The sequence below is a fragment of the Podarcis gaigeae genome (genome assembly GCF_964106915.1).
Source record: "Podarcis gaigeae genome assembly, chromosome: 1".
NCBI lineage: Eukaryota > Metazoa > Chordata > Lepidosauria > Squamata > Lacertidae > Podarcis > Podarcis gaigeae.
The window spans coordinates 93,082,350-93,098,113 of NC_139678.1; the positions used below are offsets into that span (position 1 = coordinate 93,082,350).

The window sequence follows — 15,764 nt, forward strand, 5'->3', positions numbered from 1 at the left end:
CCAGGGCCTCATATAGGCAACATATGTTACACTACAGGCCTGAGGTCTCTTTTCTTACCAGTCCATAGGACAGGTTCAGTTTCTGATATATACATTTTTGCAGCTAAGAATATGTTTGCCAGCAGAAATTGGTTTAATGAAAGATAATTGCTTTTGCCTTTCTTTGGTGCTTAAACCCTAGATCTGGGATTTTGGTGGGATGGGTAAGCTATTTTTTTTAAGGAGTTCTCCTGATAAGGCATTGATTGTTTTAATTGGCAGAATTCCATTTTTCAATCAGAGTAAATAATAGTTATATGACGGTACTATAAGTTGACTAGTTCATGCTGCTCCAAGCTTTCTTACTTAAATAAGAGACCTCTTTAAAATGCATGGTCAATGAAACCACTGTAAGATGAGCAGAATGAGTTTCAGTGAAGGTTTGCTAGGTGTTGTTTTTTTAAAAATTAATGTTAATCTCATAATCACAATTTCTCTAATGGGCTGGGAAGGCAAATTCTTGCACACTTATGTTTTGATAGTAAAATTTCTTCCTGGCCTAGTCAGCCTGGATGAAATAAACAAAACATTAGAATTAAACAAGCTTTCTGGATCTAAGTAATAACAGGTTTGCAAACTGCCACTTTGTATTTAGTCTGTTTCTGTTTGAGGTGTGTTTATGGTCCATTTTGGAGGTTTGAAGTTGCTTGCTCATCCTTGAAGCAGGCAGACAGGTTGTGAGTGGCATCAAGGTAAAAATGGAGATGGCTTCTCTTTCTTTCTTTCTTTCTTTCTTTCTTTCTTTCTTTCTTTCTTTCTTTCTTTCTTTCTCAGAGTAAGGTATGTAGTCCTAAAATAATTATGCACAAAAATCCACACCTTTTGATGAAGCCTTTAAATCAATTGGGTCTGCAGCTAAGAACCAGTTTCCATGACATTTACAAGAACAAGTAACCGTAGGTAAATATCACCTTGTGGCATTACACTGTTGTCGGTCAGTCAAAAAGGGCTGCTGTAGAGCTGTGGCTTTAGAGAGCAGAGCCATCCTGAAATACAGGACATGTGAGGTTTTCCTTGTGATCTAGTGGTATATACACTTTATGAAATAGGTTCTGTGGAGTTGTGGTGTCACAGCTTAATGAAGTACCTGGAATTATCTTCAGCCCTAACTTTGAAAGTATTTTTTGACGAAGCCCCAGTTTTCAAAAGGGAACTTATCTCAGCCTACAGTTTATCTGTTGGAGATAACATTCTTTGATTGATGCTTTTGGTTTGAGGTTATAAAATTTTATGTAAGTGGCGGAAGTTACTTGCCTAGCTGAATTTTATGTTTTAGATTATTGTCTTCTACTGTTGAACTGACTAAAGTCATATTATTGCCTTAAATATTCATTAGTTACCCCCCACTTGATCTAGGAGGTAGTACACCTGTTAATACTCACCCAAATAGTCTGCTCTTGACATAATAATCTTACATACCTTAAAAATTCAGCCCCCGCCCTGTCTTTCCCTTCTTTCTTACTACTGGTGGGTAGCAAAAGGGAACTTGTGATCATGGCTTGTGTGCTGCTAAAGCAAAAGTGCTGATTCAGGAAGCCTCCTGAATGAGAAGCAGTTGAAATACCACTCCAATACAAAACCATAGTTTTTCTAAGGAATCTTTCCAGAAACAAGTTATTGCTTAGGCTAAATTGGCAATATTAATGGAGCAGGCCAGAAGTTTAAACTTGTAAGGAAACTTGCCATTGAGAAATTCCTTACCTGATTTTGTATGCTCTTTGTATGAACAATTAGTTTTAGTGTCTCACTGAAACCTTTCAATGTAGCTCTCTCTCTCTCTCTCTCTCTCTCTCTCTCTCTCTCTCTCTCTGGATCTGGATCCAGACAGTGACCTGGTTCAGACCTAAGAATAAGCCAAACTATGACTGAAAATGAAGAAGCAGATGTGCAGGCTCTGAGAGCTATTTTGCTCCTCATTTTGGTTTCTTTCAAAATTATCACCTGCACATATATTGGGTTGTATTCAAGGGTAGTTTTGCCTTGACAGAAAACACTTCCATTTGCATGAGGCAGAAGGCAGCCCAACAACCATCAGGCAATGTAAGGCAACTGCCTCAAAGAGTGGATACTGGTAAGTAGGGAGAGGCAGCAAGACACTGGAGGACAGAGCTGTGAGTGCTACATAGGTATGGTGAAATATGCTCCCCTCTTGCCAGTGTTGAAGTAAGATTCAGTTGCCAGTCTGGTTGGCTTTTGTACATGGAAAGAGAGGAGGTACCATCTTGTATTTTGGCAAATGTCTTGGACAAGCCCTAGCAGGGCACCCATTTTTCACTGATTCCCTGTACCTACCTAAGCCCCTTATTCCTCCTGAATAACTATTCCTGAGATGGAGGGGGGATGTTCTGTAGGATGTGGTTGCTTGCATACAGTGGGGTCTTTAGCATTTGCGCTGCCAGGATGCAAAGATCTGCCCAGTGCCCCCAAATTTAGTTGAATGACAAGCAACGCTGCTGGCGCGGCACGTCTTTGGTAAATGAGTGCACAAAGTCGAAAGCCCTTTAGTGAAACAGTAGGTATACATTTTGGTAATATCTAGGTATATATGTATTTTGTTTTTCGAGCTTGATCAAAATTATTTATTATTTCAAAACAGGTAGATAGTTAAGAGCTTAGGCGGCTTCAGCGGCGGGCACCTGGTGCCCCCCAGAATTTGGCGCCTGAGTGCCTTGCACCCCTGGATAAAGATGGCCCTGGTTGCATAGGTTGGTGGTAGAAGATGGTTGAAAAGTGGATGCTTTGACTTGAAGTAGCGGTTCCACTAAGGCAGGGGTGTCCAAACTTTTTTCAAAGAGGGCCAGATTTGATGAAATGGACATGCGTGAGGGTTGACCATTTTGTGTGACCTTTTTTTTTAGGATTGGTCCACTCAAAGTTGTTGACCTTGAAACTGTAGTCACATACTTTTTGGTGATATTTTCACTGCTAATAACTTAATCTACCAAATTACAAAAGGACCTATATATACGCACATCAGAAGCCTTAAAATTGCCATATATTTATATATATCTAGTCTTGGATCATGGTTGGACAGTGTTCTCGAAGCTACAAACATGAGTCTGACCAAACTCTGGGAGGCAGTGGAAGACAGGAGTGCCTGGCATGCTGTGGTCCATGGGGTCACGAAGAGTTGGACACGACTAAACGACTAAACAACAACAACAGTCTTGGATCAAGTGCAACCAGTGTGCAATATTCTAAGTCACAGATGTGTAGGGTACTTGTCAGACTGAAGTTCTGTATACTCTCATGTGTGTCAATAACTGTCCCAATCATTGTTGTGATTCTAAGGAAACTCCTCACTGCATTTGGGATTTGTCTGACCATTTAAAAAGTGAATGAGAAAGTTTGTGCATATGGAAGTTCTTTGTGAATCAATAGCAGTGGGACGGCTCTGTCCACATGGAGTTGCTGCTACATGAGTTACTCACTCCACTCTGATCTAAGGCATGTCCTTTCTTTTAATCATATTTACTTTACTTTCAGGCCTTGATACTTTTGTCTTCAAAAACAGCAGGTCCATGATTTTCAATTCTTTAAGCAGGCCTAAACATAGGAGGAGTCTCCTTACATATAACCTGCCCACGAACCATCATTAGGGTTCAGCTAATCACGTTGTGTTATGGGTAAACTGTTACAAAGACAAGAGAAAGGTTAGCTATTTCAGTACTGCTTTTCTTTCCACTTGGGTTGGTAAACTACGGCTCCTATCAGTCCCAGCCAGCATGGCCGGTGGTCAGGGATATTGGTAGTACTAGTCCAGCATCCCATCTGAAGTGCACCATTTTGGCTGTCCTTCATGGTAAAGGTAAAGGGACCCCTGACCATTAGGTCCAGTTGCAGACAACTCTGGGGTTGCGGTGCTCATCTTGCTTTGCTGGCCGAGGGAACTGGTGTACAGCTTCCGGGTCATGTGGCCAGCATGACTAAGCCGCTTCTGGCAAACAAGAACAGTGCATGGAAACACTGTTTACCTTCCTGCCGAAGTGGCACCTATTTATCTACTTGCACTTTGACATGCTTTCGAACTGCTAGGTTGGCAGGAGCTGGGACTGAGCAACGGGAGCGCACTCCATTGCTGGGATTCGAACCGCCGACCTTCTGATCAGCAAGCCCTAGGCTCTGTGGTTTAACCCACAGTGCCACCCCTCATTGTAGGTTGTTCCAGTTCTCCAAAATACTTCACAATGCTTTAATTGCATAACCCTCTCAATCCGAAAGGTTCCATGTGGGACAGAATCGTGTGTGTGTGTGTGTGTGTAATATACATTGCTATTGAAACCCTAACCAGTTTTTATATATCTCAAATATTTGGTTAAAAAAACCCACATTGATGGCTACTACTGAACATGGAAACATATTCAAAATACACTTGACATATTTTGAGTCCTAAAAAAAAGTCAATATGAAATTATAAATGCAGGGTTAATTTTTTGGAACAATTGCTTGACTACGTAGAAGCTTCATAAACTGGTACCTTTGCAAAGAAACTTACTTGTTCAAGCTTAGGGGAGCAATGTGCTTGATGACTTTATTGCCCATCAATTAATGCAGAGTTGGAATGTTGGATCAAACATATACATGCTGTGGACCTTTTAGCATGTCATATGGAGTTTTGTGCAGAAATAATACGGTGTGGCAAGTAAAATGTTCTTCCAGTTAGCAATGCTTGTTCACTCAACACAGGGCTCCAGTCCTGATGCAACAAAGCTTCATTGTACACAGATGTCAATATGGCACCTTCCCAGGCATTCAAGCCCCCACATATATGTTGGTATTTTTATAAACTAATTCAGCAACTCCTAATGTAATTGGCTGATCCAAGTGCCAGGACAGAGGACAGTTGGATCTGTTCCAAAGTACAGCACTGGTTTACTGGGGGAGGTATTGCTGAAACTTGGGGTACCAAATGTTATTAACTCTGTAGTGAGCACACACCAAGTATAAAGCACTTCAGCAAAATTAGAATGGTTGGTAGTGGAATAAGACAAGCTTGTATCCTGCATATATCTTCAGAACGTTAGATCAACCAGTCTGACCTTGGAATCTGCTGACAAACAGCATTCTGATAATAGTTTGCGTTATTCACCCGCCTCCAAATCATGTGGCTTCTGTAAATGGAAAATGTCCAAAGCCTATCGTTCATAAGATAGTGGAGTGGAAGCATTTTCAGTGGTTGCTTATCTCTTGTCAGTTTAATGCTATTTAATATGAATGCATGGGCTGAAAATATCAGTAGCAGTGAAAAGCCAGTGCCAGCTGTTTTTACAGATAGGCAACTCTGAAGTGTTAAGTTGACTTAGCCCCCCCTAACTTGGCCAGAAAAAGCAAACTTCCCTTGGCGAATGTATGGACAGACAAACTTCCCTTGGCTGACCATAATGGACTCTTTATGATTTTGGCAGAAGTAACAGTACTGAGGATTTGTGAAGTCCTCTGTATGGAGAAAAGATTCCTTATATTCATACCTGACAAACAGACCAGCCAATAAAATAGATTTAGAGTGTTCCATAAGTACAGGTCAGGAAGGGATGGTGGACACCTGTGGAAAGGGAAATGAGTACATTTAGGGTCCACTTAGTTTAGACTTAACTGTGTGTTCTCTTCTAATTTTAAACATAGCACTCTCCTTCTGATTTAATATTTATATCAACAAAATTAGCTTCCATTTCCAGAAAGAACTGTCTAACATAATACCCTGTCTTGCTTAGCATTTTTATTATTTTGTTCTGGCAGATTCCTATTCAGCATCCTCTAATGAAAATGGAGGGAAATCTGAATCGGTGGCCAATTTGCAGCCTCATTCATCCATCAATTCCATCCAGAGCTCCCCTGGTCCAAAGCGCTCTACCAACACACTGAAGAAATGGCTAACCAGTCCAGTACGCCGATTGAATAGTGGAAAGGCAGACAGTAACATCAAGAAGCAGAAGAAAGTGCGCGAAGGAAGGAAAAGCTTTGACCTGGGATCCCCCAAGCCTGGAGATGAGACCACGCCTCAGGGAGACAGTGCAGATGAGGTATGGACATAGTTTGATACTTTTTTTTTAAGAATGATGACTTGAGCATAAAGCTTCCTTTTGTTTGATTCTTCATTTTGTTTTGGAATAAGTTTTGAAATAACTGTAGAAAAGCATCCATCCTTGTCTCAAAATCCTCACTATAAAGAGGATTCTTGTATCACCCCATCCAGACTAGTTACTCCCTAGTCCTCAGCCTTTATGTTTCTTGGCTCCTTACTTCCAAAGCTTCGGCTTGCCTACTGTCCACCATCTTTGCTGTGTGATGTAAAATAACACCATGGATCATGAAGGGAACCAGAGCTCTTTCATTTTTATTTTCCATCACATTTTTCCTGGTCTTTTTGCATAGATTTTTTATCTTCCTTTTGCATCTGCAGATATGGATGCATATATGGGTATTTTATGACAGCTCTAATAGCTGCTCAAAGCATTTTAAATTATTCTGTTGGGGCTTCATTTAAAGTGTTGCTCTGCCAATAGTGAGAGTGATGCAGGAATGCTATAAATCAATAAATAGAACTAGTTTGCTGGAAGGAGCTAGTGTGCTCATTGAAATATATGCCCAGGAAAGTAGCAGGCTCAAAAAAAGAGAGTTTTTTCATGCCTGACAGCCAGATCCAGTTCAGTGAGGAACTTGAGAACTGGTTAGCAGAACATTTGCTATTTTAAGTAGCACGGTAATCTTTCCTGATCAAATTTGAAGTCCTAATGCTGCAGTGAATGATTTATTGTAGATCCTCTTGCCCCTTTAAAGGAAATTAATAATGTTTTATGTAGATGCTAATATGGGGGTTGGAGGATTGCATTGGACTCCCTTAAGTAGGGAATTCCCTTTCTACCTCACTAGGTATCAGAGGGGACAGGCTAGATAAATATTCTTTTTATATCTGTCACAACAACCCACTCCTCTGTGTGGATTAGATTTGGTCTGATTATGGAGTTCCAACACCATAAAAATATTATGGGAGGGACTCTCTCATTCTATCCAACTTTGCCTGTTCATAATGAAATTTCCCTTGCTTTCAGAAGAGCAAGAAAGGTTGGGGTGAAGATGAGCCAGATGAAGAATCTCATACACCACTCCCTCCTCCTATGAAGATTTTTGATAATGATCCCACACAGGATGACATGGTAGGACTTGGGTCTTTTTTTCATTATTTTCCCTCAGAATAACTTGGTTTCATTTGTTTGTTTGTTTGTTTTAAAAAAAACCTCCTAGAATCCAAGGAACCAGGCATGGTGTTTCAGTAGGGTACTATATATTGAAATTTGTTATTATACACCCTTACTTTGTATCCAGAAGGAATGGTACTGAGCAATCCATCTTCAAGGCCATTGTTGCAACGCTCAAGGATATTTTCCCTTTCCTCTCCCTCCTGTCATAATCAGAATATTTGTGACTTAGTCTGCTTACCTTTGTAGCTTGATTTTTTTATTTATTTTGCATTTCATGCCTTTTCTGTAGAGCAGTTGTTATGTTCAGAAGAAAGCTTTCTATGTCAACTTGCCTGCTGAGGAATTTCTGGACCTTGTGGGTGCTTCTGGGGTGTATTATAATACGAGTGTTTGGTTCAGATGGGGCCCCTTCCAGATCTACAATTCTATGATTCTATTATCTGTTTTGCCTCACCATTTCTTGACATGAACTGAGAGTTAGTGCTAAAACGTAAGCAATACTTGCCCTGCAATACACTGCTGCAAGGAAAAATTTGCCAGTGGGTGGGCAAGCTTTCTTTCAGGGAGGCCTGCCTACTGTTACCAGTATTCTGAGTGAGAAATTATTGATAAACTTCCAAGGAACTTTTGGGTTTCCCAGAATACTTCTTAAAACCACTGTGGTACAGCAACAGCCATACATGTGGTATTCTAGCATGATCCTGGTGTTGTCTCCACCTGTGTTGCAGCGAAATTGGGCAAGAAAAGGTGATTGCGGCAATAACTGCTAATGGTGCAGTGTGTGGTGCACGTTGTGCCCAAGGTTTGAAAAACTTCATCATGGGACTGGGTATATGAGTCATAATGTTGCCAGCAGGGGCCTCTGAAGTAGATATGCAGTAGTAGACTGAGTGTTCTACAGTCAGTATCATTTCAGTATGATGCAAACAGCAGATTCTCTCTTAAAGTTCACCCAATATATATATAGTTCAGGTCACCCTATCTCAAAAAAATACTGTAGTGCTGGAAAGATGCAGGAAGCGGGAACCAAAATGATCAGGGATGCAGCTGGAAGAGGAGAGATAAAATCTGGAGTTTTAAAGTATAGAAAAAATCAATGAAGCGAGCACAGGATGACATCTTATACTTGATGTGGAAAACATGGATGCAGAGTATCTTTCTATTAATACTAGAACCCTTGGTTATCCAATGAAACTGATTAACAAGAGATTTGACGCAAACAAAATAGTACCCATAAAGACATAATATAATTAGTTTATGAAATTCAGTGTCATGGTGTGACAAAAGACACTGGCTTAGATAGCTTTAAAGGGGGATACATATGAATTCATATTCATGGGGCCATATTCAGCTGAATTTTTGTACTAGCAGAAGCCAGCACAACAATTCCCGCCAGTGCCAAGGGACTTACGGTATGTCCTAGAACAGTGTGCAAGGGGAGGCGAAGGAATATTTTTGTTAGGCAAGCAGGAGTGCTTGTGCTGATGGAATGATCTCCTTAGCACTATGTGGAATGCAACTCATGGGGAATAAGTCTTATCAAGGATGACTATTCATGATGTCCAGATGCAGCCTTCAGTTGCAGAGGCAGTATGTCACTGAGTACCAGCTGCTTATGGTGTTGCCAAAGGCCTACTGGGAAAAGCAGGATACTGAATTAGAGCTTTGATCTGATCCAGCAGGGCTCTTAAGTGCATATACCCGTGTGAATGAATGCTTGTAGTGATAAAGTACAGGTGGACCTCCACTTGCTAAGCCATGTACCCGAGCAACTTCCACTGTGTAATAACACTGTGAGGTTATTAACAATGTAATCCCTCACAAGAGTAAGATGTGCTTGTTGATGTGACTTGTGAAGGTTCATCAAAATCATTTTTCAAAGAATGTAGGCTGGGCCAATTCTGGGTGAAAGTTTTTGCTGATTATAAGAAGTTTGGTGAAAAAGCTTTGAAACATCTATTTTCCTTCTGTTCCACTTATCTTTGCAGATACATGCTTAGAAATTGGCTTGATATTGAATCAGATTTGAGAATGAAAGTAGTAAATATTGAACCAGATGTGGAAGGGATTGTTCGGGACAAAAAGATGTCCATCACATTTAGGTTTAGTGTGTATTTAACATTTTGTTGGGAGCCGCACAGCCTGGCTAAAGTAACCCAGCCAGATGGGTGGCATGTAAAATGTAGGCATATAAATTAGGTTTAGTAGCTACTAGACATGTCATAATTTGTTCACTTGTACTATAATAAGGGACGTGGGTGGCGCTGCCAATCAGAAGGTCGGCGGTTCGAATCCCCGCGACAGGGTGAGCTCCCATTGCTCGGTCCCAGCTCCTGCCAACCTAGCAGTTCGAAAGCACATCAAAGTGCAAGTAGATAAATAGGTACCGCTCTGGTGGGAAGGTAAATGGCGTTTCCATGTGCTACTCTGGTTCGCCAGAAGTGGCTTAGTCATGCTGGCCACATGACCTGCAAGCTGTACGCCGGCTCCCTCGGCCAATAAAGCGAGATGAGCGCACAACCCCAGAGTCGGTCATGACTGGACCTAATGGTCAGGGGTCCCTTTACCTTTAGCTTACTATACTTTAATAAAATAAAATTAAATTTGTTTCCCCCACCCAAAACTAAATCTTTGTCATTTCAGCGTGGTAAAAACTGTTACCCCACATTTTCTTCAAAAAAATTGCTTTGCCAAGGTAACTACCGTAGAGTTATCAAAATTTTCAAAAGTAGGGGGGTCTGTGGCTTGGCTTTTGAAAAATAGGAGGTCCTCAGTAATTAGCTAATTGGGAACCACCACCATAGACTTTTGCTCTATGGCTTGCTGATCATTGGGAGTCCTTCATTTCCCATCAGTGTAGTCAAGCTGTTTTTAATTGTGGCTAGGTGTGACAGCCCTAAAGAGGCATGGGCAGACCTTGGGCTTTAAATGTTATTTAATAATGTTATTTGTAGTTGTGAGAGCATTCTGCAATCCCGGCATTACCTTGATTTGTTCATTGGAACACAGAGTGCTCAGTTTTCTGGATGTACTAGAGTGGTAAAAAGTGCCTTGCTAAAGATTACCGTATATTTGCAGATTGTTGAAGAGTGGTGTAGTAATTGGCATGTTGGTTTGGAGTCAAACTACTCATAATGTGAGTGATTTCCCAAGGTTTTCCCATCCCACCAAAGCAGCTGCAATAAACTTTTATCTGGCTTAATAGGGGGAGGGGGACTATGAGAAGTTGAAAGGGGAAATGCTTATCTGTTTTCCTGAAGGCCATTTTTAAAAATAGATCTCTCCTCCTCACCCCACAAAGGGGGAAATTTATGCATGCATGCCTTTTCTTCCTTAAAGCAAATAGCAATTGGGTGAGGTAATTTTGATGAGACAAATGCCCCACAGGGAAGATGATAAGTGTCCCCTCCCCCTGACATGAACCACAGATATTTTGGTTGTAAACAAAACCACTTTGGCCATATTGAGACTCAAAGCATCACATGAAGTTTAACCCTAAGCATTGAGGCTGAAATCCACATGGGTTGGGGGGAACCCTTAAACTGTAGTCTAGTCACTTTGTCATATAACATTTGAAGAAAGCAGTCTTGAGTATCTCCTATAACCAGAAGATAGAAAAGTGAATGATGTGGTTACACTTCTTTTGAAAGGAAATACAGTAAAATGGTATACACGAGGAGGATTAAATCTCCAGAGTGAAGAAGAGCCTTTTACTGTGTTTCCTCCCTTAAATACATTTCCAGTAACCTGAATTGTTCATTTCTTTTTAAGGCTTTTCCTAAGCTGAGATATCAGGCAGTGATATGGATTTTCTGAAATATATTGAGTTGGAAAATTTTCCGAAAATGTTTAGATCACTCTGGAAAATGATCTCATTTAGCAAGTTATTTTGCTTGTATTTGGTAAACAAAGCTTAAAACTTTTGAAACTGCCAGACTTATCTAGTATTACATTTACTACTGGTATCCATTCATTGCTAATGAGTTTAAGAAATGGAAATGTTTATGTGGAAGAACAGAGCACTGGAACATTTTTCCACCTCACATCACTGAGATTGGTCGCCATAAGGTAACTCCTCTGTGCTGTATTTTGAAGTAACCTTTACGGTTATTTGGAAGTCTGTTCTCACCGACTTTAATTTGAGTTGCTGATTGGCTCTAAGTGAATGATAAGGTATCATAGGAGAATGACAAGATGTCTACTGTAGGTATTCTTAGGGATAAAGCGACTAGAGTGATACATCACTCAGCAGCAGTTCCTAAGGAGCCTTCAGCTGTCAGTGCTGGCTGACTTTCAGACAATAGTCTGCTTTATTGAGATAGCTACCTGCCTGATATTTACTGTCACTTCTCCGAGTTCAATTTAGCAACACTTACTAATTTCACTGGGTTTTTCTTGGTGCTTGATTGCCTTTACTCTTCTCCCCTCTGCTACACCTGTGAAGTTGATTAAACTTGGTTAATCCTAGTAGTTTACTTTTAAAGCTTCATCTGCCCTTATAGAATTCAGGTGGCAAATATGCAAGTTGTATGCAATCTCTAGACTATGCATACTTCTGTACTTCTGTTTTCCACATAGTCAAAACTGTACCAGGGCCTAGAGTAGTCAAGGTCAAAGGAATCCATGGCTATGCCACATTTGGTCCAGAATTCTTTTGATTGGCGCCCAGTACTCTAGGATTGGGCATGTTAACTATATCTGCCTCCTCATCTAGCTATAGTACAGTTGGCGAATTTCTATGCCTTTGAAGGAACAGGAATGGCCTGGGCATTTGCATCCACCACATGTGAACAACTTCTGTCTTCACTCAAGGTCCAGTTCTGCTGAAGAACTGGCAGGATGAGTCTTTTCTGTCGGCCTCATTCCTCACATCCTAAAGGAAATGACATGGGGAGGTGTTCTTGGGTGTTCTTCTCGCTTCAGAGTATTATGCACCTTGCTTTAAAAACAACAGCCTGCCACCACCCAAAATCCAGTCTTCAGGATAGGTGGGAAAGATTGCAAACCTAGTAAGAATGTATTTTAAAGCTGTTTTAAGATTTGGAGGATCTCTCTGTAGTGCTTCAGATATTTCTCTTTTCCTGTCTTGGAAAGGAATAGGAGAGAGAGAGGACCTTCAATGGCCTTCTAAGTGTGGCACACATAACTTGCAGTCTGAGTTTCTGGAGGCAATGCATATGTTTTCTCTACACATACTTACATTTGACAGTTTTGGTATTGTAAAGAAGGGTACCACTGATACTTTGATCTATCTTTGCCACTCAAGTTTTTAAAGTTGACAGCAAGGAGAAATAACAGTCCAAAGTGTTTTCAATTTTTGAATCTTTGACAATGAATTGGACACCATGTAGAATTTCATAATAACATGAAGTTATTGCAAAACATTACAATGAAGTGCTGAGCTTGTCAGATCCCTAGTCTGATCCAACCTGCCGTTGTATTGTACTCTATAGGAGTGAGCTTAGCAAGAGAAAGGGATGGATTCTGCATGCTGGCAGGGATATGGAAAGAGCCCTGGGGGAAAGGGTTGTTCCTTTCACCCACCACTGCTTGTTCCTGAAGTAGCACAAAAATCTTGGGAGATTTCACAATATAGAAACAGGAGCCAAACTGCTCTTTTAATTATTCTTTGGCTCTTCTTTGTGACTAAGTAGTGGTCTTTAGAAGAACCTCATCAGACATACATTTTACCCATAATCCCAGAGCAGGTTATGTGCTTTGCCAGTCTGCTGCTGAGTGCTGCTGCCTTTTGTATGTCATGACCTCCCCTCAACCCTTCATGCTCCTGTCATGTCTCTCCCCCCCCCCACTGCTTGTGCCCCATTGTGTGACCTCAAACTGCTAGCCTTTTGGCTTTCCTAGTTCCTTCTCATTCCTGCTAACCTGCTGTTCCTTTGCAAACTGGTGTCTTGCAGTCCTCCTCTTTGCTAGCTGCTCGACAGAGCATCTCCGATGTCCCAACTGCAGCGGATCTTGTCAGTGCAATAGAAAAACTGGTCAAAAGCAAGCTGGTAAGTGTGAAGACCTAGGTTCCCATGAAGAGAAACGTCCTAGTTGAGCAACACCGTAATTCGGCTGCTGGTCATATTGCTGACTATCCTCACCACTGAGTAGCTAATTGCAGTTCCATGTTGGTTCTATCGTCAACTAGTTGCTAGAGTTAAAGTGCAGTAAAACCATTTTTATTTTTTATTTTTTGCAAATGACTTGATTCGTTGACATATTCCTGATAACATCAGTGGGCTATAGTATAGTCCCTAACATCTATTACTTACCTGGTAAATTTCTAGGGGTGTGATTGCAGAACAAGTATTTTTCCTTTTAAAATGTTTTATTTCTTTTACAATATTCAGTCAAGTGCTATGCTGTGTCGAATCTGTCATTTTTGTGCTTGTTTTTTTAAAACACTAGGCGTATTAGAAGGTTGTTGTTTCATGTATTCCCCCCCCCCCCAAAAAAATGAGCCACTTTTGGAAAACTTGGTTCAAGGGCTGTTCAGTATATGGTTCATGAAGCAATATTTTCAATTTAATGTCCCACCTTAGTTGTAGACACTCCAGGTGGCTTACAGTAATGAATACAGTAACAAATAATCCTAGGCAGCGTAATTCAGTTGGGCAAACTAAAGCTGCTATCTTATCTACCTTTGCTTGGGAGCATGTGCTATACAACTCAGTGGGACATGTCAAAGGAACATGCATAAAATTGAGTTGTATTACTTAAATAAAGAAACAACTTCTTGGGTCAGACTTGCTTGTTGCAATATTACATCACCTTTATCATAGCTAAGCTCCATTTTCATTTTCAGATGGAGGTTGACGTTTCTTTTTAAAATCTATCTATACTAGTAAGGTCAGCCATCACTTAGTCCTGGTTACAACTTGACTATGTTAAGTCATGGTTTAATTGGCTTGAGAACAGCACTTATGCCTTTGTGAACTCTTCTTCCTCTCTCCTTACCACCTACCCTTCCATTTGTGATTTCAATGCTGATATTCTGACTTGGTAAATCACATAATTCCATGACAGCTGATCTAGAAAACCAGTTTAAGCACTGCTTACAAGTAAGAATCTAATACAGGAAATGGAAAGCTCATTTTGCAAATAGTTACCTAAATTGCCATTCAGACAATACACTTTGTACTTTTTTAGAATCCAAGATGCTGCGCTTCTGTGTCTTGAAATAAAAAAAAATAAGAATTCAATCTCAGATGGGATAATGGTATTTCTGTTAAATGAAACAAGTATTGTCTTGAGTGTTTTGTATACTGGAATAAATTAAATATTTAAATGGCTCATTTTAGGCAGCTTCTTCTAGTGTGATGTTAGGTATTACAAATCAGCAGCCCTCTTCCACTGTTGGTATCCCTAAGTTTTTCCCTTCCTATTTTCCCCATTAAAACAAAAGGGAGAGATTTGGTTTTCTGCGCAAATGTGGAATAAGAACAAAATAGCTGCACGACCCCACGATCACCTAGTTGCATCTGAGGGGAATCTACCTTTTACTGCGAATTAGGTATCATTTGGTTTGGGTCTAACCAAATCCATGATACCTGACTAGCCTAAAAGTGTGCCACAGAGCAGATCTGCAGATGGGATGTACAAAACACTTAGGGGAAAAGTGGGGACCAGCTTCAGGAAGCACCTAGCACAGATATACTGTAACCTTTTAACATTTATCCTATTCAGGAGGTCTTCAGAATATTTAGGAAAACTTTGGAATGAATGAGATGTTCTTAGCTTGTAAACTGCTGTACTGAATCAAGCCAGTTCTATTCTTCTGTCTTCCCCTAATCAGCCTAAACAAAATAAATGTCACCGTGGGGTACATTTTGAGAAAATTTAAGGGTCCCGTCCCCCCGCTTACTAATTATTGCAAATACAGATTCCCTGAGGAAGTAGCTATAGAAATAGCTATATAGTCAATCTGTTAAGATTTTCTGTTGACTCCTTTGGCTTTTTTCTTATTTTTAAGACATTAGAAGGAGGCTCCTATCGGGGAAGCTTAAAGGATTCCACTGGATGCTTGAACGAAAATGTGACGCCTTCAACTCCTCCTTCAAGAAACCTTGAAGAAGAACAAAAAGCCAAAGCTATGAGAGGCAGGATGTAAGTAAACTTTGGTTCTTTTTTTTCAAGTCAGTATTTAAAAATTGTGTTTTTAATGCAGAAGAATGCCCCTTATACACGACCTCAGAACCGGTGGATAAAGCCTATAGTGGTGAAGCTCTGGGCATTAGCCAGTAGGCTCCTTCAACAACTGACTTTGCTCTGATTCAGAAGAAGTTATGCTGAAACCACAGAACCAATTAAAGCTCTCCCAGGAATAGTTTTATAAACTATGGTGATGGCATTCTTAAAACTAATTCCTCTGTTCTTAATATGTTATTGAGGTAACTCGCAGCTTGCGCTTGTAAACTTACATGATTGCAGTTTTGTGAAATTGAGGGGGGAATAAATAAATGGAGAGGGTAGGAAATCACCATTCCCCGCTCCCCGTTTATTTAGTCCCCCATCTGCCACTGC

At 40.5% G+C, this 15,764-nt stretch overlaps 1 protein-coding gene across 25 annotated transcripts in view; it reads left to right on the plus strand.

Moving 5' to 3' along the window:
* KALRN (kalirin RhoGEF kinase) overlaps positions 1-15,764 on the plus strand; it is a 523,049-nt gene that overhangs the window by 466,200 nt on the left and 41,085 nt on the right. For 14 of the 25 annotated variants that reach the window (XR_014560170.1, XM_083722227.1, XM_083722241.1 and 11 more), the window contains 4 exons: positions 5,776-6,059; positions 7,089-7,193; positions 13,154-13,249; positions 15,214-15,347. Coding sequence is in view for 24 of the 25 variants with exons in the window: in XM_083722227.1 (XP_083578353.1) it covers positions 5,776-6,059; positions 7,089-7,193; positions 13,154-13,249; positions 15,214-15,347 (619 nt within the window). In the remaining variant the exon portion in view is untranslated. The remainder of the gene's footprint in view (positions 1-5,775; positions 6,060-7,088; positions 7,194-13,153; positions 13,250-15,213; positions 15,348-15,764) is intronic. The other 11 variants (XM_083722242.1, XM_083722224.1, XM_083722233.1 and 8 more) reach the window with 3 other exon arrangements.